Genomic DNA, 27,971 nt, shown 5'->3' with positions numbered 1-27,971 from the left:
TCAGGTATTACATCCTATAAACGTGCACGTCATTCAATGCGACAAATCGTTTGACACCATCCGGAACCCTACGTGGCAAACAGTTCGGCCGTAATGGCAGGGCAGAGATCCGCCATATTCATTGTTTTGACGCAGAGAGGTCGTAGGTTTGACTCTCACACATATGTTGGACTTTCTTACAATAGACAGTTTCACTCTATATAATGTGCCGAATCATTTGACACGAACTTGAGTATTCTGAAACAAATGGGTGACCCCCAAGTTCTTTCCTAATGGTGTTTTTGGGGGTGGTCCCACTTCGATGGCCGATATATTCGCACATACATATACATAAGAAATTGAAGGTATACAGTCATCAGTCCACGAGAGTGTTGTTGCGGGCTAGTTGGTTTAACATTGCTAAAAAGGGGAACAGCGCAAAAACCGGGTGAGGCGAGGAACGAACAACACAAGCATTGTATTCGTTTCTATCTTCGTCCTGGTTTTGCGCTGTTGCCCTTTATAGTTATCAGTCGAAGCGCTGTGCACTCACTCTTGCTATGCGCCTTAATATGATCACATGGTAAATATTTTATTGCCTTTCACCTCAGTTTGACCCTCGTATCAGACAAACGCGACCTTGGAAGTAGAAGTAGTAGGAGTACACTTAAAACATGCTACCAAGGTTTGGTGTTGATACTCCTTTTGGTGAACTTGCAACCTTTAGCCGCAGTCCTGGTCGATCGACGCAGCTCGCGGCCACTATGACGTGGGCGCGAGATAGTCGTATATGATTTACCTCGCAGTAAGTCTTTACATCGCAGCTACCCGCTGGCTTGTTTTCCTTGTCCACATCTCTGTAGCGAAGGGCCCCCAGCAGTATGGAAGGGCACGGCTTGTTTGTCCAGGCGGCCGTGGAGGTTATGGCCTTCTCCTGCGCAGACCAGCGAGTACGAGATCGCCCCATTAAGCCGCGACTGGAGGCCCGCTGTTTCCAATTTTCACATCTTGAATCTGTTTCTGGTACTTGGGTTTAACGTCCCACAGCGACTCAGGCTATGATAGACACCGTAGCGGAGGACTGAAAATTTCGACCACCTGGGGTTCTATAACGTGCACTGACATCGTACAGCGCTCGGGGACCTAGCTTTTCGAAAAGCTACCACCACAAAAGCCCTGGACACAGAAGTCGAGCGCCCTAACCACCGAAACAAAGCGGTGAAGCTGAAACTGTTTCTGAAACTGTTTCTATTGACTCCGGCATCTCTCAGGGTTCGGTTCTTAGGCCACCTTTGTTGGCCATCTCAGTTTATCACAGTTCAGACAGGTTATCAATAAACCATGGGCGGATGATTTTGTGCCCTGCTGAGAAATTTAAAGAAACTAACATGAAGATAAGCCCCCCCCCCCCCCCCTCCCTCTCCTTCTTCCTCCATGGCGGTGACCGCGCGTGTTCTCTGATTGCTGCGCGCGCTCCTGTCGCCACCGTTCGCCAGTTCATCCCTAATATGATCGTCATCATCACTATTGCTACTATCATCCTTATCAAGTAAATGCAGCCTCATTGTCATCGCTGCTATTATCCTCACACGCTAGACAAGGAGAATTACAAAGGGTTTCTCCCGGGCCCGGGTAGAGCCTTTGTTGTCGTTGCGGGAGGTTTAATGTCACGAAGCCAGGCTAACACTGGCTGACCATGATATCCCTGTATTAGGGCGAAAGCCTTTCATGTTTCATACTCTCTGTGTCAGGAGTCCTGTCCCACTATAACCGCCAATAAAATGACGTCATCAACCGAAACGCACATCCTAATTCTCCTTGAATACCGTGAGGGAGATAGTGAAAATAAATAAATTCTGTGTCCATCGGGAATCGAATCTGCATCCCTTGGATCCTCAGCCAAGCGCTTTAACCAACTGTGCCACGCCCAGGATCGGGGAATGCGCGTCATAATTCTCCTTGTCTACATTGAGCATAATAAGTAGCGATGACAATGATGCTGCAATTAGTGATAATGACAATGATGACATTAGCAACGATAATGATGGTGAATTTAGCTGACAATGATAATCAGAGCAATGCATGATATTGATAATGCATGACTTTATTTCTGCAGTGTAGATTCCACAGTGCTCTCGGAATTTTGTACAAATCCATGTGCTCTTCATGATGTGATCTGGGTTTCTTTTTCTGAAATATTGTGAAATATCAGTACGGGATGCGCAAGCGATCACGCCTGCGCTCCACTCAGGATCGCCTGTTGTTGCCTGTTGAGTTTGGGGTGCGGTTCTGGCAGTCGCACCTTTCGTCTCGTCACATCCGGGTAATGTCCCGAAAGCTGGTGACTGGATGCGGTAGCTCTACCGGCTCGTGATAGTCCCGGATTGACATTTGTAGAAGCCGAAAGAGAAAAAGGTTCCGTAGTGAATTGCTACGGAGTAATTTCGACCACGTGGGGATCTTTAGCGTGCACTGGCATCGCACAAAACACTGATGCCTCTCCGTTTCACCTCCATCAAAACGCAGCCGCCGGCGCTCGACTTCGAACCTGCGTACTAGTACTGACATCTTAACCACTGCACTACCGTGGCGGGGCACTCGAATATTTCCTACGAACACTTTTTCTTGCCGCGAATGACCAAGTGTGCTGTATTTGCAGATAAGTAAAGAACTGCCCTAATAATGGTGGTTGAAAAATATAACAGTTCTTTTAGAGGGTAAGTCCTATGTCGATTAAGCTCCATCGCCGTGACCTTCAGCTCGCTCGCAGCGCGAGCGCCCCTTTACACGTCTATAGCAACTCTTCTTTGTCTTCCTCGTCCGCAGCAATAACTTGCTCTAGGAGGGATAACAGCTGCTTCGCAGCGCTCGCTCCTCAATCTCGCCATGGATGGTGTGCCGGCCGGGCCGTCTGTGATTCGCTTCATCGCAAGCGTCAGGCCAAATCCGATCGTCCAACGGACGTAGCTCGTCGACAAGGCACTCTCGTTTAGGACAGAGAACGCAGCTGTGCCAGACAGGCCGCCTATACTATCGAACAGCGAGAAGCCAGGCTAGCCCGTTGCCGTGAAGGTTACCAAGCGCGGACGCCTACCAAGGCCGAAGGGGTAGCAGCGAGTGCGACCGCGACCGATGGTTTGCATGCGTGAAACGTTGTTCAAGGATAGTTTCGAAAAAAGCAAAGCCTCGCCTTATCCTAGATACTCATTCCTGCTGTACGTGTTTTAGGGTTCCATATTCCAGCTTGAAATTGAACGTGCTTTTTGTTCTTGTTGAGTTAAGATTGCCCGAGGAGGCGCTCTTACCATGAGGGCGAGAGAGTTGGACGGGCGGACATTGCAGCTTGACGGGTCGGGGATGTAGTGGGTCTGCGCTATCACCTTATCGACGTTTCTGAAAGGTCCAGAAAGAATAATGGTGCGCTACAGTTCGTTCTAACCTGGTAAGCAGTCCACAGTGTGTTGCCTCTGTACCAGCGAAGAAACCGGCACAAGCTTGTAGGTTCCCCAGAGTGTGTTGAATAAGCCGGCAACCGATTCCCAGTTTCGTTAGTAAATAGGCCAACTTCGCGACGCGAGTTGCATTTGTAGGAGTTGTAATGAACACAAGGCCCATCATATATAGTACCAAACGATTCTGATAGGCTAACACATTGTAATTCTATATTTGGCACTGTCGCAGTTGTAATGAAGCCTAAGAGGGTGATGCCCACGTATAGACGAGTTCCGTGCGAGGTCGACCAATGTGCCAGGCTTGTCTACTGACTAAGAAAGACGAGCCCAAATAGAACAAAACATAAATGCAGGTGCATATAACGATTTATTTTAAGGACAGCCCGTCAAAGTGTACCAGATACGAAATAAAAGAGTACGTTTCAGCCCCAAAAATGCATTGTGCAAAAGAACATACTATGGATACATTGGTTGTTTATACGCACTCCACTCTCAGGGCGCACCAAACAGACTTTTGGCAGGTACTGTTCATGTGTCTTGTTGTTTTACTTGTTCATTAAACCGAATTACTAATATTGTCGCTCGAAAAAAAAATTAGATACATCAATTATTCAAAATTTCACACTGATGGCTTTATTTCTTAACCGCAAGAAAAAAAAAAAAAAAAAAAAAAACGTTTTCGCGTATAGGCTCGCAGGTGAGTATTTTGAACGTCTAATTTTCTTCGCTGAACTAGTGCCCTGCAAGAATGAAGGGCACATTCCAGAACCAGTGCGAGCTTTATGCTGTGCTATACAACTCGTAGCCTGTCAATCAACTTCGATTCTGCATGGCAGGATGGTCCACGCATCACAGTCAAACGAGCTGCTGATACTATCAGTCATATAGCAATAAATTGCAGTCATCAATTTATTGAGATTGCAGTCAGCAATTGCAGTGCAATTGCAATAGCAATAAATTGCAGTCAGGTTTCTATGGCCTTGGCACGATTATTTTCGAATACATTCGTTTAGCATTTCATTTTGTGATAATTTTCAACTTCTGCTCGCTGAACTTGGCGCCATGGCTAAACAATACTGCTTTCGCGCACTCGGTTTCCTGTCACGTTTCTTTCCAACTGATTTGCTGCTGCAGTGTTTGTAGCTGTGTGCTATCATAGTTGGTGGAAAGTTATGTATCGATTGCTCACGCCCAAAAAGCGGCAAATCGTTCGAGCAAGAATTATTCATCGGCATGATTAGAAAATACATTTCGATGACTCTCCTCCTGCACTTTGTAAAAGATATTAGGCATGCCTAGTTTCGGACAACTTGGTGACGACCAAGAAACATTTTCGGCATGTAAAGCGGGATCACAAATCCACTCGTATGAAGGCACCAGAACTTAAGCAAGGTTTAGGTCTCAGTAACAAAATTCACTCTATATCTCTTTCTGCCTACACTGATTTTTGCCTACACAAAACACACACCAATGTGTTGCTGAGAAGACTGCGTTTAGAAATGGAACATCTTTGCCACCACTCGCTTCAACCGCGTGGCATCAAGAGAGAAAAATACTCCTTGATCATATTCTAAAAATCTAGAAGCAGATAATAGTGTCTGTAGGACCGCTCACGTGAGCTTCGCCGACTCGGTTATGGTACCGGGCAGCCCAGAAATTAAAGGCAGATTCAGGATGGCGATCACCTTCTGGACCTTGGTGACAGTTGCCTTGACGTCCTGCGCTGGTGCAAAAGTTTGTCACGATTAAAGAACATTGAGCTTGCTTCATCAAATGCAGAATAAAAAATTAGAGCACTGCAGAATCTACATTGGAGTAATGCGAAAGCAAAGGACGCTGCTGTTGGTTGCTTCTGGTTGCTTCTAGTAGCTTAATTCACCTCTTGTTAGCCCATATAAATGGGCCTTATACGCCTTATACGCATCATCAGACATACCGTAAGGCTGCGCCCCGCCTACTGCGAGGAGCCGAGCCACAGCCCCATTTATCCTCCTAGCGTGACGTCACAAACAGCGAGCGCCCTCTCTCAGCTGCGACACAGCGCCGTGTATGGACTCGCCGCCACCATTCGATGGCGCGAGCTGGGGCCCCGTCTCTCGGTCTGGCGTGACGTCACACGGTCACGTGAAAATGGCATGACGTCATCGCTGCGGCTCCTGTAAGGACTCACCGCCACCATCCGATGGCGCGAGCTGGGGCCTCGTCTCTCGGCCTGGCGTGACGTAACACAGTCACGTGAAAGGTCATGTAAGGAGGCGCCACGACACGCCAAAGGCTCGGAGGGCTAGCAGTACTGTTTTCGCAATAAAAATTATGAACACATTGCTTCATTTCAGGTGATGCCACACCGTAATACCAACAGCGTGTCCACAATCAATGGGAGCTGGGGCTCGGAGATGCCGGAGCAGACAGGAAGTTTGCAGTAGAGTATAGGCTTCGGCCATAAAAATGCATGGAAACAAGAGTTTTCAAACAGCTTTCTCATTTCACTGTACTAAATGAAGAGCAATCATGTACATCCTAGAGCAGATTGCGAAAATTAGGAAGCGTTATAAACTCTATGACGCGTACGCATAGGACTTGCCCTACGCTTGGGCACGAGGCACGATCGCTATCGATCGCAACCGATACCGATAGAACACATATAAAGAAAACTTTCCGAAATATATTTCTCGTTCTTTTTTTCAGCAGTAGGCCAATTGGTCTACAATTTTCAAAGTTAGCGGTGTCTCATATTATACTTTAAGGTAATGTTAGCATTCTCCCAAGATTCTCGTATACGCTCGAGGTTGTGAAGAATTGCGTATACAGTGACACTTTATAACCCAATCAATCTTCCCGCCGCCCTTCAAGAGACCTGTCGATGTACAGGGTCGTCCAGTTCTAGCTGAAGCGTGATCGCTGCCTTCGAAGCAGCTTTGAGTGTGACCTGGCGGCGTAGCGAAGCTATATGACAAGCTATGCGTAGCTTCGCCGTGAGGCCGCTCTGCGTTTGTATAATTTTTCTTCAATATGCGGCAGTGTCGGACGCAATGTGCTTTGAAAGCAGTGACCGTGTTTCAGCTAGCAGTGGATCACCCCGTACATTGTCCTTACCAGCGACTTCCCAGTTTGCACTGTTCGAAACCAAGGCTTTCGTTACGTCCTCCTTTTTTTTGGCGGCTGAACGTTCAGTTGCTCTGCACTACTGCCTCTTTCATTGTAGTCCTGGTTACTTTGGGTTCTACAGCTTGCTTACATTATCTTATCCATATTGGTAGTGGCGTTGTCTTCCGTTTCTCCTAGAGCGTGTATCTGATTTTGGCCCATGCGTAATTTCTTCTTCCTCTTGACTGCTTTCAGGCTACCTCCATTCTTTAGAAAATGCTCGATTGTATCCATATTGTACTATACCTTCCGTTTACTTTACGCTTATTAGCTTCGACATCTCTACCAGTTATGTTTTTTTGTGTTGAGAGGTTTCCATGCTTTGACATTTATTAACCAGATAGTTCGTCTGATGAAAAAGTTTACCGCGCTGTGTTCCGTCTAACTGGTTTGATACCATGGTAGAATGAGAGAAGGAAGATGGCTACACGGTATCAAAGAGCACTGAACAAGGATGGAGGTGGGGGAGGAGGAGCCTCAGCTCGTAATTTGAGCCAGCGTTTCAACATGTGTACTTGTCTTCGTATAGGCAGTGGGAACATCACCGACAGGAGTTCAAATGCGCTTTTGCTCCCGAAGAAGAAAAGTTAGGGAGGGGAAAGGGAGGATGGTGGGGGAGAAGAAAGTAGGTCAAGGAGTAAAAAAAAAAATCTTTTTTTCGGTATGTATTTCGCAACCGGAATGGGTGATCCCGTGAACTGAAAAATAAAATAAAAAGTGGCAGCTGCAGAAAAAACTACAATTCTGGGTAGATGATTTCTCGACACCTAAGCAGGTTCGATGGTGTTCCACCTTTCTTAAAAGAGAACACAAAAACAAAAATTAAAAGTTTCAACTCTGCTGAACCTAATATTGAGCGAACGCATTGGCTGAGGGTGACCGAGCGTTATTCTTCTTTTTCTTCTTACTCAGCCCCCGCTTTAACCAAGCCGTATGAACGTGCCTTAGTGGCCTATAGGGGTAACGTGAATGCCGGGTCCTAGCAGGCTGATTCTGACATAACTGTCCAATGTGAAACGAGACCCAAGTTGGCAGCGCCTGCCAGCCCGCGTGGGATGTGACGTCACAGCGTCACGTGGGTAAGACGTGGCTACCGGCCGCGCTACGCTGAAGGCTCGAAACCTAGAGCAGTATTGCTTTCGCAATAAAACAAAATGGTGGCTACTGTTATGCAGCCATTTACCAGTATCCCTCAAGAGAAGTGTAACAGATTTATCTTGTCGGTATACTAACACCTATGATAACTATAGAGCTGAAAAGCCCGGGAGTGAAACTGGTGGATGAAATTTGGACATTTGCTCGCATATGGTGACCGCAGCTACCCCAAACAAAAGTTAATAGAAGGTCGACAGTGCTTGTCTTGTATTTTTTTTATAGAGGACTGTGATGTGGGCATAGTGAATCGCGATGAGAAAGATGTTGCCAATCAGGTGAACAATAATAATAATAATAATAATAATAATAATAATAATAATAATAATAATAATAATAATAATAATAATAATAATAATAATAATAATAATAATAATAATAATAATAATAATAATAATAATAATTTGTTCACAGGAAAGGGAAGGCGCAGTATCTGTCACACTTGCTTCCGTGGACACCTGAACCGCGTTGTAAGGGAAGGGAGGAAGAGAGTGAAAGGGGAAGGAGAGATAAGGGGGAGCCGTAGTGGAGGGCTTCGGCGTAATTTCGACCACCTGGGGATCTTTAACTTGCACTGACACCGCACAGCACACGGACGTCTCTCCGTTTAGCCTCCATCGAAACGCAGCCGTCCGCATCGGGATGCCACATGAACTTCCTTGAGAACTCCTCGAAGCGCGCGAGAAACATGAACAGTGGTAAATCGCACGCCTCGCCGCGGTGGTGAAGACGCCCGACTACTCTGCCGGAGTACCCGGGTTCGATCCCGACCGCGGCGGCTGCGTTTCGATGAATGCGAAACGAAGAGGCGTCCGGGGGCTGTGCGATGTCAGCGCACGTTAAAGATCCCCAGGTGGTTGAAATTACTCCGTAGCCTTCTACAGGGGCTCCTCTTTTTCGCTTTCCACTTTCACTCTCACCTTCCTATCTTCCCCTACGGCGCGGTTGAGGTGTCGACAGAAACAAGTGTGAAAAATATTGCGCCTTTCACTTCCTGTGAACCAATTATTATTAAATCGCAGCTGAGGTGATGAATGGGAAAGTCTTCATCCCAGCTGCGTACCGCGATGGCTGTGTTGAGGACCTCCATGTTGGCGTCGTTCTGGTAGTCCGCTAGCGGCACGCCGCGCACCTCGATGCCCTGAAAGCGTTCGGACCACGGAGCCGGGTACCGGTCCATGAATACTTTGAGGCTATCCTTGAACGTCTCCTTCTTGGTGACCAGCACGCTATAGCCCACCGACACATAGGCCTGGGGAGTGCGGTCGACTGAGCGCAGGCGCTCCACGCTCACGGCGTTGCCTGCGATCGGCGAGCTCCCGCTATCATTTCTTGAAGAACGACGAGTCGTCGAATTAAGGTAATTGGTTATTTGACTGACTGCGTGGCCGAGTAGAGTTGTAGGGAATAAACTCCAACATGTCCTGTTTCAAAAGAACCTAGGACAAAAGTAGATTACCGCCTCCTAATGGCACAAAAACAAGCGTGACTTGAAGCGGAGATTTTTGAAACCGGGAAAGGTAAAAAAACTATATTACGCCCATTAGCATCTGTTTTTGTAAGCAAAATACGGTGATGTAAAGACTTCTGATCGCAATCACAACTTTGTTTTTGGGTTTAACGATGCCACGTATAATCGTTTCAATGAAAATAAAACGACATTTACACTAAAATCACTTTTTTTTTTCTAATATTGCGCGGTTCCGACCAAACATCAACATATCCTTAATGTTTTTATAAAGAAAAAAATCGGCTGGGGGTGCGCTTTAGTTTCCAGTGATTGCATACAGCCGTGTACGGTTTAATAACAGAGAAAAAGTCCATAAAATCGTGACGTCACTCGTAATTCTGGCTCTTGGCAAATGCTGCCTTCAGCAGTGTAGCGAATCCAAACGACGAAGGACCGATTCATCGCATAAGTGAGCTCTACAAAACGTCGACACACGGCCGCACCCACCCGCACGCACGCACGCAAGCAAGCAAGCACGCGCGCGCGCACACACACACACACACACACACACACACACACACACACACACACACACACACACACACACACACACACACACACACACACACACACACACACACACACACACACACACACACACACACACACACACACACACACGCACACGCACACGCACACGCACACGCGCACACACACACACACACACACACACACACACACACACACACACACACACACACACACACACACACACACACACACACACACACACACACACACACACACACACACACACACACACACACACACACACACACACACACACACACACACACACACACACACACACTACCACATACTGAACCGTGCGATGTCCTGGCCCTACGGGGCTGGGGCGGTAGGTCAACGCCGCTTGCGGAGGGGGCAAGCAAGCCACCGAAGTTTATCTGTTGTAGGCAGTCATTGCACCCGCCACCACTTAGGTGGTGGACGACAGCTGTTGTTGCGGCGCGCGTCTTTCTTCCTCTTCTTTTTCTTTCTTCTCTGTTTTCTCTTATGCCCGCACGAGGCAGCGGAAGTGGCTCAGCTACAGAGCCAGTAGCAGGCCCGTGCATTTTCTTTTCCTTCTTCCTACAGCCACAGCAACAACAGCAATGCACCATTATAAAGAATAAAATATTAACAGGTTCACAGGAAAGGAAAGACACTTTCGCAAACAAAAATTTAGTTTTTGTACTCCTTTAATAGTACTTTATAGTCACAAGCTGGTTTGTAGTGCGTATCATAACTGGCCCAAGCACGGATTTCGCCGATTTCTGTAAGAAGACGCTCGCTCTTTTTTTCTGAAGCGCGAAGAAAAGATGACTTTGCGCGCCTCACACGGCTTAGCCAAGGAGGAGGAAAAGCGGCCTCGGAGCTACAGCCAATGAGAGAGTGCCGCGTAGCACAGTCGCGGCCGTCGCGGCCTCACTGGGCAGCGTTGTAGAAGCACGTGTTACTTCGGACCACGGTGCAATTATATTTCTTACACCGTGCTCCGGACTGAGCAGTCGCGTGCCATTTACGCGCACTCACCGTTTCCCACTTCCTTGCTCTTCGATCACCTTTCTGCGCCCTGGGGACATTCTCTTACTGCTTTAGGTGTGCTGATGCCGAAACTCTTTAGCATTAGCTTTGCTTATGCGCTGCAGTGTTCTCACCCCCTCCCTCTCACCACTCTTCTCATTGCGCCGCCATGTTGCTCGCACGACTGTAATGTACGCTTGGTGCTATAGCATGGTGGAAGCGAAACATGTTTTTTTTGCAGACCAGCGAGGAGGCGTTTCGATATCTTCCTCGCCTGTTGAAAAGGCGTATAATCAAGTGTGAAGTAGCGCCCCTACTTCAAATTTGATTAACTATACAAATCGGCTTATGTTTTCAGGAAAAAATTCTAAATTCAAAACTTGTGTTTTCAAAAATACCTTACAGCAATGTTTTCGCCAATATACGATTTAGGTTTGGTTTGGTTTGTGGGGTTTAACGTCCCAAAGCGACTCAGGCTATGAGAGACGCCGTAGTGGAGGACTCCGGAAATTTCGACCACCTGGGGTTCTTTAACGTACACTGACATCGCACAGCACACGGGCACCTTGCTTTTCGCCTCCATCGAAGAGCGGCCGCCGAGGCCGGGATTCGATCCCGCGTCCTTGGGAACAGTAGTCGAGTGCCGTAACTACTGCGCCACCCCGGCGGGGCTAGGCAGCTTCCTTACTGGCACTCGAAGAAAGCTGCGACGTAACAAGAGCTGCTCGTGCATCTCCCTCGCCCAGTCCGTAGAAAAGCTGGCTGAGATGCTGAGCTGCCATAACTTTCACGTGCAGTTATGTTTTTAACCTGCTCAAAAAAAGCTAGTTTCTGTAATTGGGACCTCGGTGATGATCAACAAAGTTCTGACTTGGCTCTGTTTTCCTAAAGATAACTAACCGTTTTAATTCATGAATTTTGGAGAAGACGAAAATGCTGAGAATTGTCGCCAAAAATTTAGTGTGCGTAAGCGGAAGCACAGGTCTTCCTCTCCTGTCACGTATCTGTGTAGCTGGCTGAATGAGATACCCTTTTATCACCATTTAAATTTATGCTTTTTGATTGGCTTCCCCGATGAAACGCCATACTTCGGGACTCGATGCTGCCGCGGTGTCGACGATATAGCATCGAAGGCGACCTCACTGTAAGTGTCAAGGTCAAAGGGCAAACTTTGGTCGATTAATGACTGGTCCTGGTCATGGCTATCGTGTATAAGCACGGATATTTACTATTCTTTGCTAACCGTTATAGCGTTGCTATGGAGCTATATGAACGGGCTTGCCGCTAGTGCTGGTGTGGCCCCTAAGCAGGAAAGACAGTTTTCCGCAGGTTTGCAGCCTGCCAAATAGTGCTTTTACACCTATATTGCTCAGTTGGCCACGCATAACTCCACATATCCCTCAGTTCGCTTCACTTGGCTAGGACACCCCGTCATATATAAGATCCTGGGTACCTTTAGTATGACAGCCGGTTTATTTGCATCGGTCTCTTGCTACAGTGCTCCTTACTAAGGCAGCTAAGGGCACGGATTGGTTACAGACGTATCCCGGCCCTTCATTGCGCAATTAAATTTCAGTACACAATTCTTTTGTAATTTACCTCTGAAATGACCGAGAAAATACACATCATACTTTCCGTTGACTTTTCACATTCTGTGTTTACACATTAGCAGTTCACAAAAAAATACCTTTGATTTTCAAAACAAGAAAAAATAGTGTGAAATGTCAGCTGAAAATTTGGTTTAAGGCTGTTGCTAAAACACAGAAGGTATTGAATGTCTGTTGAGTCTCTTTGTACTCATTAGGAAAACATTAAGACCAAACCAGAAACTCAAAACCCATTTTTGTAAGGTCAGCAGACTAAAAGAATATAGCCACTGAGCCACCTCGGTGGGTAAAAAAACATTGAAGATAGGAAATCGACCTTGATGAAAGATACTTAATGTAGAGGGCGGGTACCCAGTGGTCTCCTAGGACACGCACAAACAAAAAAAAAACAGGAGGATAGTTGGGTCACCCTCTTGCGATGAATTATTTTGGGGGACTGCATAGGCGTATCTAATGAGAGAGCGGTGAGGAAAGGGTAAATTAAAGATCAGTAGACCAGGCTCCATAAAGTAACTTGGCTAATGGCGATCATGATCTGCTCAGAAAAATGTGTTTATTTACAACCACGAAACGTGGGCTATACCTTCCGAGACGGAACCGTCAGGCCGCGTCAGACCGAGCGCCACAAATACGTGGCAGACGCCTTCGGGGACGAACACCGACAGGTTGACGGCCTTATCGTGCTGCACCGAGCAGTAGATAGTCTTGTCGGTGAGCAGTTCTGCATTGCCAACATTGCCTGTTAATTACTGACATCTTCAAGACAGTAAGAAAAAGAATTGTCATCGAGCAAATGGGTGTATCCACATTCAGTCTCCTGGGGCATCACAGCTGCACAGATTCGATTTGAATGCACATTAAAGCGTCCAATATGAAGTGAGTGAAGTGAGTAGAAAAAGGAAAATAAAACTGCCCGACGATTACGATACACGGTTACGAGAAATTTAAGCGCGTCAGTTTAAGGTATTTGGAACGTAGGCGATTTCTACGGAACGAGCAGTGCTGAACAGCGGCAGCGATGGGCCTCGCGATAGGCAGCGCGCTTCTTATCGGCTGGGGTGTTTCGCAGCAATTACCGCGGCGGAGGGAGCATGGCAGATTTCATTACTCTCCCCCTAATCTTATGATTCACATTCATCCTTATAATGCACGCTTTTGTACAAGTGGGGCGAACACGGTTTACCAGAAAAGTGGGCACTACAAACATGCACAATTAGAAGAGTACACCCTGTCCTAGTCTTCTTTTTGGCCATATTTGCGCTGCGCACTTTTTTCCCTAAACAATGAAGTCTCATCTTCCGCGTTCCCTTTTAAGCTGCCGTCTCACCTTGCTTCTTCATTTTCTTTAATACCATCGTACTTTCATCCTTCGCTGTGCACTACTCTTTCATCCTCTGCTGTGCTCGTGCGCTCTACCATTAACAAGGACAACGCCAACACTCAACCCACGAATGGGCGCTTGAGAGCTGCGCTCTAGAAATAGTTGCACCAACGTCTATAACACATCCAAATGCTTGAAAGCGTGAAACTCTTGTACAGAGAACGAACCTGAAATAATGAATCACAGTAGATTTCTAGCACTATATATGTTAGAAAACTGAATATTTTACGCGTATACATACAGGCCGTATATCAAGTGTTGAGAAATTTGCTGCAAATTACAGGCATTTCGAGCGGGCTGTTATTTGCACGTCATTCGAGAATTTGGGAGAGAATGTCGCACACGAACGACGATCAACTTACCCGGCTTCGCGCCGTCCACTGTGCCAGGACCTGGAAAAAAGAAGATGAAAGGACGAATAATTTACCCAGTCATCTACTGCACCGCATACGCTAGATGGCATATGTACAGTACGAGTTCTTTTAATGCGAAACACTCTGTTTCGGAACAAGATATCGATTCTGCCCTTTTTACATCAACACGAAGTATAAGCATCGAGCCTAAGTTCGCTGAGAAAAACAGAATGTTCAGAATTAATCTTTACGGATTGTTTTTAATTGGAAGATCAGCACACTGAAGTTGCTTTTGTAAATAAGTTGCGTGGCCAGATGGACGTAAGTTATGATAATTAACTTTTTATTCGCAACGTTTAGACATAAAAGTAACTTGCGCTTTGGGGCACTGGCATTCGAAGACTGCTCTGTTATGTTCAGTTTTGGCAACGCGTCTGTGCACTGAGGTATGCGTATCTAAAATGTCAACCCAAGCCACTTAAATTACGCACATGAGCACGCGGCACTAAGAACAAAGGAAACAAGTTGAGGATTTAAAATTAATCAATAAAGTGGATTCATTCGAAGTGAGTGGAAACCACGTTTAAAAAAAACTTGTAGACGGGCTAGATGGTTTTCAGCTTCAGACGGCATTCTACACGTGCACACGAGAGAAAAGGAGGGACACGGGAAAAGCGCTAATACATCTGGTTCATTGCACTGAAAAGACCTGCAATATATAACAAAGACCACGCATGCGTAGATCAACCAACACGCTCCCCTTCAGCGAAACCGCTCAAGAAACCGCATTTCTACCCCCAACAGAGCGGTTTCGGTGAAAGGGGGCGTGTTGGTTGATCTACGCATGTGTGGTCTTTGCTTTATATTGCAGGTCTTTTCAGTGCAATAAACCAGATAAGTAGCGCTTGTCCCGTGTCCCTCCTTTTCTCTCGTGTGCGCGTGTTTTTTTTTTTTTTTTTGCGCTAAGAATGCCGTCTGAGGGAAACCACTTTACCTGCTTAGTTCACAAAGCACTGGAGCTCTAGAGACTCTGCCCCGCCTGGCAACCCTGTCCTCATCAGTGGCTCGGTTCCGTAGTATTGATGATACCACCTTCTTCCTCACAGGAAAGGAACACATCTGGAGCTGGTCACGTGCTGCCATTCTTTCATGTGGGGTAACCCTGCCCGTGGTTTTACCCGTACAGTTTGGTTTGTTTCGTAGTTTAACGTCCCAAAGCGACTCGGGCTATGAGAGGTGGCGTAGTGGAGGACTCCGGAAATTTCGACCACCTGGGGTTCTTTAACGTGCACTGACATCGCACAGCACACGGGCGCCTTGCTTTTCGCCTCCAGCGAAAAGCGGCCACCGAGGCCGGGATTCGATCCCGCATCCTTGAGAACAAGTCGAGCGCCGTAACCACTGATTCAACCCGGCAGGGCTTACCCGTACAGCGGAGGTTGCGCTTCAGGGGATCTGGCTCGGGGTTGCCTTCACCTCTCCCATTAGTCCGACTTGGCCTTGATTCCGATACTTATCGTCCAATACTTCTATGGTATAGTTGCACACAGGACACCCAGACCGTTCTGCCGGTGTGTCCTGTGTGCAACTACCAAAATACTGAGGCAGATATTCCCCCCTCGGTTTAGGTTTGCCTGGCGCTGAAACCAATGAGAATTCGTCACATGACATCAGCGGGTCTCTCGTCGAACAACGCCTCCTCATACTTTGCTCGGACGCAGGGGCCACATCATCGCTCTCTCCTCAACTTCATCTGATCAGCCAATCTTTTTTATTCATTTATTACACCCCCTTAACAACTCCCTTTATTGCCCAGAGACAATCACCATCATTTTCAAATAAAGAGTTGGTCCGACGCAAAGGTCAAAAAGATTCGATAGAGAAAGAAAAATGGCGTATTTGTAAATGATACAGTGAAGTTTGACACACTGATTACGGAAATATATGAAATGACCGGTTGACCGAGGCCGCAGCTAATCACGAATGATCGTGCGCTAGCATGGTTGACCCTGGTATTGAATGGTTTATCTTGACTTTTCATGGTTTTGCCCAATTTGAGCCGGCTTACTTCTGCTGACACGCTGACACATCGTATGACGTACGATGGCCAAGTTGGCAGAAGTGACAAATAGAGAGCCACGCTTGAACCAAGCTATATATGAACGTGCCTGCCCGTAGTGTGTATGGCTCAGGGTTCCAAGGGTCCCGATAAGTTGGATTTCCATCACGAAAGTGCTAGACATGTTGGCAGCCTCGTCAATTCAACCATGGCGCGTGGTCTCGGGATCAGCCAGCCCACCAATAATAGGACAGCCATGTGACCTTTCAACTATCTCCTGATAGATGCATGGTCGTGAGGACGACTTTTTGGTGGAGTGGAAACCCTAGTGTTAGCGCACTATAATACAAAACAAACTGCGTCTCCCACTGCCGCTTTCACAGGGAGCGGTTAATCTATCCGCCCATCCATCACCAGTCCGTCCGCCTGCTTGCCCTTCAGTTAGTAGCTTCGGTTGATAACGGCTCTACAAAAGCTCCGTTCACAGTGATATTGGTCTCCGAGTTAAAATGCGGTAACGTATGGATACAGAACAAATTCTATTTGCAGCAGTTGAGAAGTGTTGGCAGGGGAAAAGCGCGAGTTGATATCGTAGCTAAGATCAGTATTGTTGTTTGTTTGTGGGGTTTAGCGTCCCAAAGCGACTCAGGCTATGGCAGACGCCGTAATGGAGGACTCCGGAAATTTCGACCACCCGGGGTTCTTTAACGTGCGCTGACATCGCACAGCACAAGGGCGCCTTGCTTTTCGCCTCCATTGAAAAGCTGCCGCCGAGGCCGGGATTCGATCCCGCAACCTTGGGAACAGTAGTCGAGCGCCGTAACAACTGCGCCACCCTGGCGGGGTAAGACCAGTATCAGTAAATGGCGTGGGCAGGGTGTGCAATGAGTTGAGCATATATCTTATCGCTCCTTAAGATATAATGGAGTAGATTCGTAGAAAACGCAAGAGTAGCAAGAGGCGTCAGGAGGGGCCATGACATTGAGATGTTGGCGAGGATCAGGCGAACGCAGGAAGCAATGGTCATGTTTACTAATCGTAGAGACATGGGAAAGGCCTTTGTTTCGCACTGAACGCAGTTAGGCTACAGAGCTAAGCTAACGACAATGAAGACGGCAATGACGACGAGGGATAAAAAGGAACTTGGAATGGCAGTTGATATCCGCCTTTAAAGGTGTGACGCGCTAGTGTCAGTGGATGTCGTCTCGGGTGATCGTTCACCGCTGAGCGAATGGTGCTATGTGGCCTGTAGAGCAGCACGTATGCATCGGGATCGGAGAGACCCGGAGGGTTCGATTCTCAAGTTCAAAGGAGTATACCCGAGTTGACGTCTCTTGCCAACACGGTCATGTGACGTAATATAATTACGTCACAGAACCCATCGACCAATAAATAACTGGCCGTGCTACTTGCCAGAGGCATGCACACGATTTTTCGCTTACAAAGGTGACACCATATTTTTGTAGAGAACGAGTCCTTTAACATTTTCGCGTTATTAAGAATTTATATTCGCCCTTACGAACGCCCGTGCAACCTTAGCGCTGATTGCTGAGCGTGTAATGAATCTTTGAAGTTCTTACAGGGGCCGATCTCCGTCGTTCCGTCTGATGAAGGCTCTGTAAAAAAGTGAGAGACGGAAAAAGATATATTTATATGCAGTCCTGGAGATAACAAAAACAGCAATATTTTTGTATTTCCTTTATGTTCAGCGACACTCAGAGTATTTGATCCAACATAAATAAAATTTGTGCTATATCAGACAAACGCTTTGCAAAGAAAGAAAACAGTTCGTCAAGCACTGCTCCAGAAAGGTTGCCGTTAAGACGTGTGTGTAATGTATGACATCCTTGAAGCGTCCATTCTCCGGTTATCAGGGGGCCTCACGTAACCTTGGCCAAAATAATCGGGCCCAGTGTCTCAAAGCTGCTCGTGGGTCCCGAAGCACAGCATTGCGATGGTATCCTCAATCATCGCGCCTCAGCAGTTTTCGGCGTGCTCTGACATTGCTCACCTCAGGGGCCATACGCTGTGGGTCTCGCTTCACCTCTACGTGCTCTCGCGTTAGAACGACGAAGCGTCACTTGGCTATATCACACTTTTCTTCGTGCCTCGGGAAATTTTTATAGAAATGTAGTGTCATAACTATTGGCCGGCTGTTGAAAAAGAAGCCGAGAAAATGGATGAAATTCGAAATGAGATTACGAATGGTTTAGAGGTAGCAGGCGAGCACCACTTGGTGATCCCTTTAATTACCCACGAATTATTGCGAAGAAGGAAACGCGGAGTCAAAAGAGAGGTATCTATACTCATCTGTCTAATTTTTTTCTAATTACTTCACAGTGTGATGGCTCGTACGCATGCACTGGAAAATGCGCCGTGACCGCTTCACAAAGAGGAAAACGCTAATGACTTTTTTTGTTTTACTTCTACGGAGCAGTGTCATTAAGACATCATCGAAAACGGTGGAGAAGTGACAAAGAAAAGTGCGGCAAGAAAGGTGGCGGACGGCACGCGGCGGGGATGGGCAGGCGCTGGGCGTACCAAGAGGACACAAATAAACCAAAGGTGTAAGAAAAAATCCGACGGGAGGAAAGGGGAGAATAATCACAGCCAGCGGATGAGACGAATGAAGAGGGCATACAGAAGACAGGGCCGCGTCAAGACTGTAAATCCCTGGATCTAGCCGTAGCTCAATGTCAGACCCTGCCAACTCATCCACACATCTGACGGCTCGGCGAGAATGACCAGACGGATACGAAGGCAGAGCAACCGCAAGGAATTTCCATTTTGGTCGCAGTAGGACGACCTTTTTTAAGTCGACGCAGCCCGAGGCAGCCTCAGCGACGGGTAGCCCACAGCAATCGACTGCGAGCCAGATGACGCAATTACAAATTAGAGGGAACTCTTAAGCTCCGAGCCTAAGGCTATGATAAGACAGCATTAACTCCTCTCATCCACGGTTATTCTTGTGGATCCTCTTTAGCATCAACATTCTTTCTTCAAATCCCTTTAAAAATATAGTATTTTAATTTGTTTATCTAGCATATCACTCGCTACCACTGGAAGTCCGATCAATATGGATAAAATTGCCCGCATAGCCAAGCCGCGCTAACTAGCAAACGTGCTCTAGAGACAGCATGTATGAAAAATTCAAGGTATACTGGAACACTGGATTCTGACGCATCCTTCCATCTGGAAGGGGAAATCGACTTTGTAGCTACTGCCAACTCGGCCATGTTATATTAAATATTACCACTTGCGAAACTTCCCATAGGGCCCATGTTTAAAAAAGGGCTTTAATTGGACAAAATTCGGGTGTATACAAATAGAGGCGGCGCCAACGGCAATTATGGAAAACTGCGTCTAAGCTTCCAAAGTTGAGATTGTTGATAAATGCATATACAGCCACAAAATAAAACAAGTTGAAGAGTTGAAGTGGCGAAAGTTCTTAGACGTAACAGCCATAGAGTTAAAGTGCAAAAAACGAAAGAAAAATAAGTCAATGACGACAAACAGTAGAATGCTTCTATTGACGTCACACAACGCACGGGACATCACAAGAACAGAGCTTCCGAACACGAACACGAGCTTCCGAACACGAGAACAGTTTCCGCAAAGGCAAGCCCGTGATTATTTGACGTCACACAATGCCCGTGACGTCACGAGAACAGAGCTTCCGAACACGAGAACAGAGTTCCCGCAGAGGCAAGTGTGTGATTATTCACTCAGAACGCCTTCGTCGACAGCTTCAACGCCGGATTTTCTGGAGAACGGTATCGCGTTATTTATATAAAATTGTGGGGGACACTATAATTAAAAACTTCGCCGTCGAGGGTAAGGGGCTACAGAGTTAATGGTTCCTGTTTTTTTTTTTTTGAATGGTTTTGAAGCCTTCCAGGAAAATGGAAGTACCGCATTATTATGACGCTGTATTACGTTAATGTTTTTTCGAAACACTGGTGGTTAAGTTTCCTTATATGATAGTTGCCAATTCGTTGATACCACCTCATATATTATGTTTAGGTGTACATAGTGCTACTTTTAACACACACACAAACAAAAAGGTTTGGTTTATAGGATATAATATATGAACAACACACAGTCTACACAACCTATGAGAGACGCCGTAGGGCATGACGTACCAGTGGAATGACTCGGGCTAGTGAGTATACTTGATGTCCCATAGCGCTACAAGATGATGGGGTACAAGATGAGCGCTACATCCACTAAGTGCTGTTTTGGTCCTCGGAGAGTTTATAAAGTAACCAACTCAGTGAATGTTTAACACAATTTATGTTTTGTTTACAATGTATATTGACAAACTGCACACTTCAGTTGTTAATCTTTCACCAAATTCGCACCTTTAGTAACTCTGTGAGCGCCAAATAAAGCGTTTGCAGGAAGCACAGCTTGTGCCTTGCATCTCGTTTATTTTTTTTGTAGCGCTGTGGAAAATAAAGTATCGGAGGACTCTGTAGGTTTTAACCGGCTGGGATTCTTTAAACCCTAGAACTCACTGTCAGAAGCTGAAAAAGTTAAAATGGGAAAATACTTCCGATTACTACTGCTAATGCTCACATACATGATACAGTTTGACTATCAGTTCGTGTTCATGCGCGTATTTTGAGAAAATTAGTAATCAATTCACATCTAGCGGTCGCTTTTGAGCTCTGCTGCTCGATATAGGAGCATGTATCTTGAATAGAGCTGCGAACCACAAAAAAACTTCATTGTAAATTAGGTTCATGGTGTATACAGAAGGGATTGGTCATTAATAAAATAAAAAAAAGCACTGCAGAATCTGCATTAGAGTAAGGCGAAAGCACGGATGCTACTGTTGGTTGCTTCTGGTTGCTTCTAGTTGCTTAATTCACTTCTTCTTTAACCCTTTTTAGTCAATGGTACTTTCAAATTGCGCGTCAATCCCTTCATATGCTCTTTTTCGGCTCTACTTCCGGTTGCGTGACGCCACATTCTCTACGTCACATTAATTCACTTTTTGTTTATTCCTTTTAGTCTTTGGTACTTTCAAATTGCGCGCCAATTCCTTCTTCAGCTCTACTTCCGATTGCGTGACGTCACATCATCTACATCACATTAATTTCTTGTTTATTCGTTTTAGTTTTTGGTACTTTCAAATTGCGCGCCAATCCCTTCCTATGGCCTTTTTCGCTTTACTTCCGGTTGCGTGACGTCACATCCTTGATATCACAATAATTGACTTCTTGTTTACCCATTTTTGTCATCAGTACTTTCAAATTGCGCGCCATTCTCTTCCTATGCCATGTTCGGCTCTACTTCCGGTTGCGTGACGTCACCTCCTTGAAATCACCCTAATTGACTGCCTTAATCAACTACTTTAGTCTTTGGTATTTTTAAACTGCATGCCGACCCCTTCCTATGCCCTTTTTTGACTTCAGGTTGCGTGACGTCACATCTTTGACGTCACCCTAATTGATTGATTAATTAACTACTGTAGTATTTGATACATTCAAATTCGGCACCAAGCCATTCGCTAATGAGACCATTTTCGCCTTCACGTTTCTCATTTTTGCCTCTAATTAATTACCTAATTAATCTACTGGCCTAATTGTTTTTTCGCAAACATTTCATCACCCTCTATCGATTGACACCACTCATTAACCTCGACGACTTCTCAATTACTCACCTGCTGCGGACACGATTTTGCAAATTGCGCGCCAATCCCTTCATATACCCATTTCGGCTCTACTTCCGGTTGCGTGACGTCACACCATTGACGTCACCTTAATTGACTGATTTAATTATTTATTTTAGTATTTGATATATTTGAATGTGGCCCCAAGTCATTCGCTAATGAGATCATTGTCGGCTTACGTTTTCATTGTTTCTCTAATTACCTAATTAACTTATTGGCCTGGTTATTTTTTAGCACCCAAAACTTCACCCTCTATCGATTGACACCATTCATTAACCTCTACGACTTTTGAATTACAACTGCTGCGGACACGATTTTACGTGTTTGGCCTCTGATTAATTACCTAATTAGTTTATTGACCTAATTCTTATTTCGGAAACAACATTACGTCGCCATCTATCGATTGACACCACTCATTTACCTATAACACTTCTCAATTACTCACAACTGCTGTGGATAACGTTTACATTTTTGCCTGTAATTACCTAAATAACTTATTGTCCTATTTATTCTTTCTGCAGCAACATTACGCGAGCCTCTATCAAATGACAGCACTCATTAACCTCTGCCCCTTCTCAATTACTCGCAACTGCTGCGGACACTATTTCGCGGACGCGCCCTGCGGAGACGCTCTGCGGACACAGTCTGCGGACAGAAATCTGCGGACAAAAATTGCGAACTTAGTGAAGTAACGCTTTCGCGTTAAAAAAAATAAATGCTGCAGTTCTCCGGAATCAGTGTTTGCATAAAAAAGGCTATGAAGCTTCATTTAAAGTCGCACTTTTCTGACTTCAGGATGAACTATTTATTTCCAATCATCGCGGTAAATCGCAGATATTTATGGACATTCAGTAAGCATTTCGCTAGAGCTGTACATCGGTCTTCTGGGCAAGGTTTTTCCGCAAGACCACTCCTTCGAAACAGATTGTGGAAATGGGAACGAAACTGCTGAATGATGCAGATTCTATTCGGCTTTAATGGTTTCGAAAATAAGTAGATGCCTTCTTTAATTGGTGTTTGCTGAATATCATCAATAATGCACATATCACTTTCTTCTGGCCGTTCAGGATGAGTTATCCTTAGTAGCGGGCATCAGGATCATAAGCGAAATAACTCCGCGAGAGATACACACAACAAGAGACCATAGCGCTGGTAAATTATATTTAGAGGCAGGATTTGAACACCACGCCAACTCCTTTTGGCCGCAGGGGTAGCATGCAGCCTACACCCCTCCTGGAGCAGGAGTGAGCTCTATTTCACTCCTATAGCAGTTACACCGAGTACAAAAGGTTCCATAAATACTAAAGTAGTCGATTTACTCCTATCTGTCGCCAAAATTTAGGGCACTCTTTAATTAATGTGCATGCCCTACCTATGCATACGAAGTAGGTGTGACCCTTCGTCCATACTTACTCGATTTGCGGTTGAGGTAGAGGAGGACTCCGACGATCGCCCAGAAGACGCAGAGGAGGAAGACGATGGTGAGCAGGTAGTGAATCATGCCGCCCGCCTCCTGGGTCCTGCAGGCACACGCGACACGTGACGTCACTACAATTTTTTTTTTCCTTTGCAAGCTTAAGGTGAGCGCGCGAGCTGGATGTATTTTTTTACATTCAGCTATGTAACGAACATTTAATGCGATGACCCTCTTGTGGTACCCTCGACGTGCTTACCCTTAAATAATTAAATAATATCGACTGAACGATATTTTGTTACAATTGTAATATCGCGCTTAACAATACAGAATTAGTTTGGATGGTATTATGCTTACGATGATATTCGCCTTTTTGTGCGAAATAAAGTATGCCACCACTAAAACAGAGATAAAACAAAATCCAATCGAAGAAAGAGCGAAAGTTAGTGTAGTTGAGTGCAATCACTTCAGAGAGATGATTTGGGTCCGTCATTGTAAAATATGCTATAAGAACCTCTCCCCCCTTCCCCTGCCGTTCTTCGTTCGGACATAATTCCACTAAAGTTCGATCTCCGTAGAGGGCTGAAGCCAAGCTTTCTTGGACATGTCTAACTAGTGTCGTCTGTCGGCCACAAGAAGAGACAACCGTGTGCCTCAATGCAGATATTTCACTTTTAAATTCAGGAAAACCACTTAGTAAGCTGGAGTGCTGTGAAAACCGGTGAACGCGTCTACTGTGATGACTTATCATTGAAGGACTATTCTTGTACTCTCCTTTTTATGATGATTAAGCTCGAAACCAACGGCTGCAGAAAATGGAGTGTTCATCGCCATGACAGCTGTGCGAACTAGGAGCGTTTGCCAGCATTTTCGATGCTCGTCCACATTCAAACTAAAATCCAAAATGTCCCATATCCTGTGAGCACACCACTATGACAGGTGTACAGTGTGGGTCACTCTTAGTTTGAACATTGCCGCTGTCCTCAAAGTGTCATTGTGGCCGATCCAGCCGCGCAAGGAGGCTGAGTGGCTGGCCGTGCGAAGCACCGCCCCCAGATCCTTCTGTGCTTACGCCACTTTGCTTCGATATGCGGCCGTGTTGGGCGCATTGGCACTTTGAAGACAGAGGCAATATTCAAGCTAAGAGTGAACTATCCTGTGCTTTCGCGACGGAGAGCTCGCCACTATGGAGATGCGCCTCGGTCACTGATGCCTTAGTTATATCTTTGTCTCTGCCTCCTCTTCGGAATGCACAAGAATTTGTTTTTCGCAAGATGTGGCGCCCTCTGAGGAGTGGTTGAAATTTCGTCTGCTACTGGTTGAAATCATTGGGAGAAGCAGCCGCCTGCGAAGTGACGATGTGTTTACTTGACAGCTCCTGCCATCTGTCGCAAACGCCTATAGCCAATATGAACTGCGCATGGCCTCTGCGATCGGCTCCGGCTGCGCCGATCACGGAGGCCAGGGATGGCGCATGCGCAGCTGGGTTGGAGGTTTGTTTCAACCAGGTGAGGGGCGCGCATGCGCTTGAGAAAAAGGCGGATTGGACGACGAAGGCGCGATACAGTTTCATGAGGTGCCAGCTGCCGTTATGAAGTAACAAGTTTGCGCTTGACAACCGCTGCCACAGACAAGGCGCGTGAAAAAGTTAAAGGTAGCCTGTACACCATCAGACTTCCGGATGCTTCGCAAAGTAAAAGAGTAAGGTTGCCCGCTTCGCGTTCAAGCAATTGGTGAGAAGCGTAGTGCGCCGTTCGAGGGTTCATCACCATCATCATAAGCTGGACTATACCCACTGCGGGACGAAGGCCTCTCCTATACGCCTTCATTTAACCCGGTCCTCTGCTAGATGCATCCAAACGACCCACGGAAACTTTTGATCTCATTCACTCAACTTTCGGTCGCCCACTGCTACGCTTACTGCCGCTATATTGGCACTTATGCGGGTTATGACATTGCCTTGCTAAGCAACTCGGGGGATGAACTGCAAATAATGATTGATGACCTAGACAGGAAAAGTAGAAAGGTAGGCTTGAAAATCAATATGCAGAATACTAAGGTAATGTTCAACAGCCTCGGGAAGGAAGATCAGTTTACATTAGGTAGCGAAGTACTGGAAGTGGTAGGTGAATATGTCTACTTAGGACAGGTAGTAACCGCAGACCCGGACCATGAAAAGGAAATAACAAGAAGAATAAGATTGGGATGGAGCGCATTCGGCAAGCACTCGCAGATTATGACTAGCAGCTTACCGGTATCGCTCAAGAGGAAAGTATACAACAGTTGCATCTTACCTGTACATAACCTATGGGGCTGAAACGTGGAGGCTAACCAAGAGAGTTCTACTTAAGTTGAGGACAACGCAGACGGCTATGGAACGAAAAATGGTAGGGGTAACATTAAGAGATAGGAAGCGTGCAGAGTGGGTCAGAAAAATAACTCGTTACCGACATTCTGGTGACAATTAAGAAGAAAAAATGGGCACGGGCAGGACATGTAGTGCGAAGAGAGGATAATCGATGGTCGCTTAGAGTAACAAACTGGATTCCATGGGAAGGAAAGCGTAGCAGGGTGTGGCAGGAAGTTAGGTGGGCGGATGAGGATAAGAAGTTCGCAGGGGTCAAGTGGATGCAGCAAGCACAGAACCGGGTTAAGTGGAGAAATATAGGAGAGGCCTTCGCCCTGCAGTGGGTATTGTCAGGCTAATGTTGATGATGATGATGCGGGTTATGTATGTCGAAACATCGAAGTGTGATGTGCTTCATTGGGAAACGGGGTATTTCAAACTTTGGTTTCGAGGTGACGGCTTCGAATTATTAGCTCGAAAGCGCTCATATACCAGAGCCGAGCAAGGTTGCCTTATGCCTGAATCCTGACTGGCCCCCTAAGTCGGGACGTCACAGGCCGTATATCAGGGCGTGGACAATAAAAAAAGTGCCTTTGCATGGGAATATCGGTATAACCAGGTTAAACCAGGCTAATTTTATTTCTAACCGAAAATCTTGCAGCGGAGAACTTGCTGAACATCCTGTTCTTTACGGACGCAAATGAAAAACGAACGGCAAGAACCGAAACTCGAATAGCAAAATAACTAAGTTGAGGGAGGATGAATAGGTTGGTGGTCGTCAGGTGTAAATAGCCGCGTTGTCTGCCAGGCATTACTCACGCCGGGCGGATGACGACGGAGCGCTGCGACATGGCTCGCGAAAGCATCGTGGACCGCTGCTGCTCCATGATGGCAACCGGGTGGCCCTGCGCAGTGGTTCCTCAGGGCAGCGCGCTGGTAAAAGGAGACGGATATACGGCAACACTTTATTTCATACTTCCTAGAAGCTAATGGAAGCTCGAAAGGCCCTACATCATGCATACCCAACTGGCTTACTTCATCATCATAACTGCCCACCTCTGACTGGATGGACAAAATGTCCCTCCAATCGATGATTCCTTTTCGGAAGACACCCCCTTAATTCATAACGTCTTTTTTTTTTCCTTTTTACAAAGACCTGAAATTAGGGGATCGACCTATATATGACATACTGAGCTTATGGTAGTATGATGTAAGAGAAGTAAGAGTAAGTAAGCACACTGATGGAGTCTTCCCGTGTGTTCCTGTAAGTTCCGCTCTTGAATTCAAAAGAAAATAAAAGGGTCGGGAAGTTATAGATGAACGCAGGACCGCACTATTCTCCACATCGACTACATTGGACCACGCGCACAACTGAAGCTGAGTAGGTGCAATTGTCGTAATGTATCTATCGCTGAGTTGAAATGTGTGTCATCCTGAAACTGACATTGTCTTCTGTGTTACTGCTAGGCTCTGAGCTAGAAAGACATGACGAATTATCAAACGCCTTTGCCGGCTTTCAAAGCTCCCAGTTTGACACGGACACTAAATTCGAACATCGGAATGGGGAAAAAACAGAGTGGCCGACAAAAGAGTGCCTGTTTAAAGGGAGCCTGCAGTGATTGTGAGGGCTCTATTGTAATGACATTTTGTGGAGGTTGTCTTTGGGAATATTCGAGTAAAATTGTACATTTTACGTGGATCCTGAAGGTTATAAATTATGTTTTAATATTATATCGTGTTTTACTACTAATAACGTCCCAAATGAATTCGAGATAACGAGGACGCCGCAGTATATGGCTTCGGAATTTTTTCTATCATCTGGTGCACTGGCATGTATGATTAAAGGCTACAGGTGGTTGATATCAATACGGAATTGCTGCTTGCAAAAAATTAGAGCATCACCTATCCGCGCTTTTTTAACCTACCTTGTCCCTCTGATGTAGAGCAGGTAATGTGAGCAATCCTTCTAGTGGGACGTGTCCACGTGACGTAGGTGGGAATAGCCTTGATCTGTCTTCTTAATTTTTTTCTTGTACGTTTGATGTGAATGAAGCTAGCTTAAATATTGCTGCGGTGAAGGAACTAGTCATGTAATACAAATCGCTCGTGTAATATTCATAACCTTTTTAAAGCGAGTGTTAGGTTCCTTTAGTGATGTGTCCATGTTGCAGATTCCATCTAATGAAAATGTTAAAATTCTTACAATACGAAGTTTCCGATTAAGTTCTCGTTTAACGAAAAATAACAGCTCCCAGAATAAAGCGACGGTTTATGGTGTTGCCTCGTTGGGCTTAGCACGCTCAAGAGCTTACCCCGAGCATCCTTGAGCAGATAACCCAAAATAAAATAATCCTGCAAGCTTACTA

General features: G+C 46.0%; 1 protein-coding gene across 1 annotated transcript; it reads right to left on the bottom strand.

Moving 5' to 3' along the window:
• Window positions 1–300: 300 nt before the first annotated feature.
• LOC146181602 (uncharacterized) lies at window positions 301–26,492 on the bottom strand. Its single transcript, XM_084575808.1, has 8 exons — window positions 26,425–26,492; window positions 23,258–23,364; window positions 14,118–14,177; window positions 12,958–13,095; window positions 8,794–9,032; window positions 5,046–5,149; window positions 3,285–3,372; window positions 301–913 (listed from the first exon to the last, which is right to left on the bottom strand). The coding sequence occupies exons 1-8, from the start codon at window positions 26,490–26,492 to the stop codon at window positions 647–649; spliced, it is 1,071 nt and encodes a 356-aa protein (XP_084431934.1). The 3' UTR covers window positions 301–646.
• Window positions 26,493–27,971: the final 1,479 nt, after the last annotated feature.

The sequence above is a fragment of the Amblyomma maculatum genome, chromosome 8, assembly GCF_055883805.1.
Source record: "Amblyomma maculatum isolate TAMU_Amacu chromosome 8, ASM5588380v1, whole genome shotgun sequence".
NCBI lineage: Eukaryota > Metazoa > Arthropoda > Arachnida > Ixodida > Ixodidae > Amblyomma > Amblyomma maculatum.
Note: the sequence above shows the minus strand (reverse complement) of the source record. Positions and strands in the feature narration are given on the sequence as shown.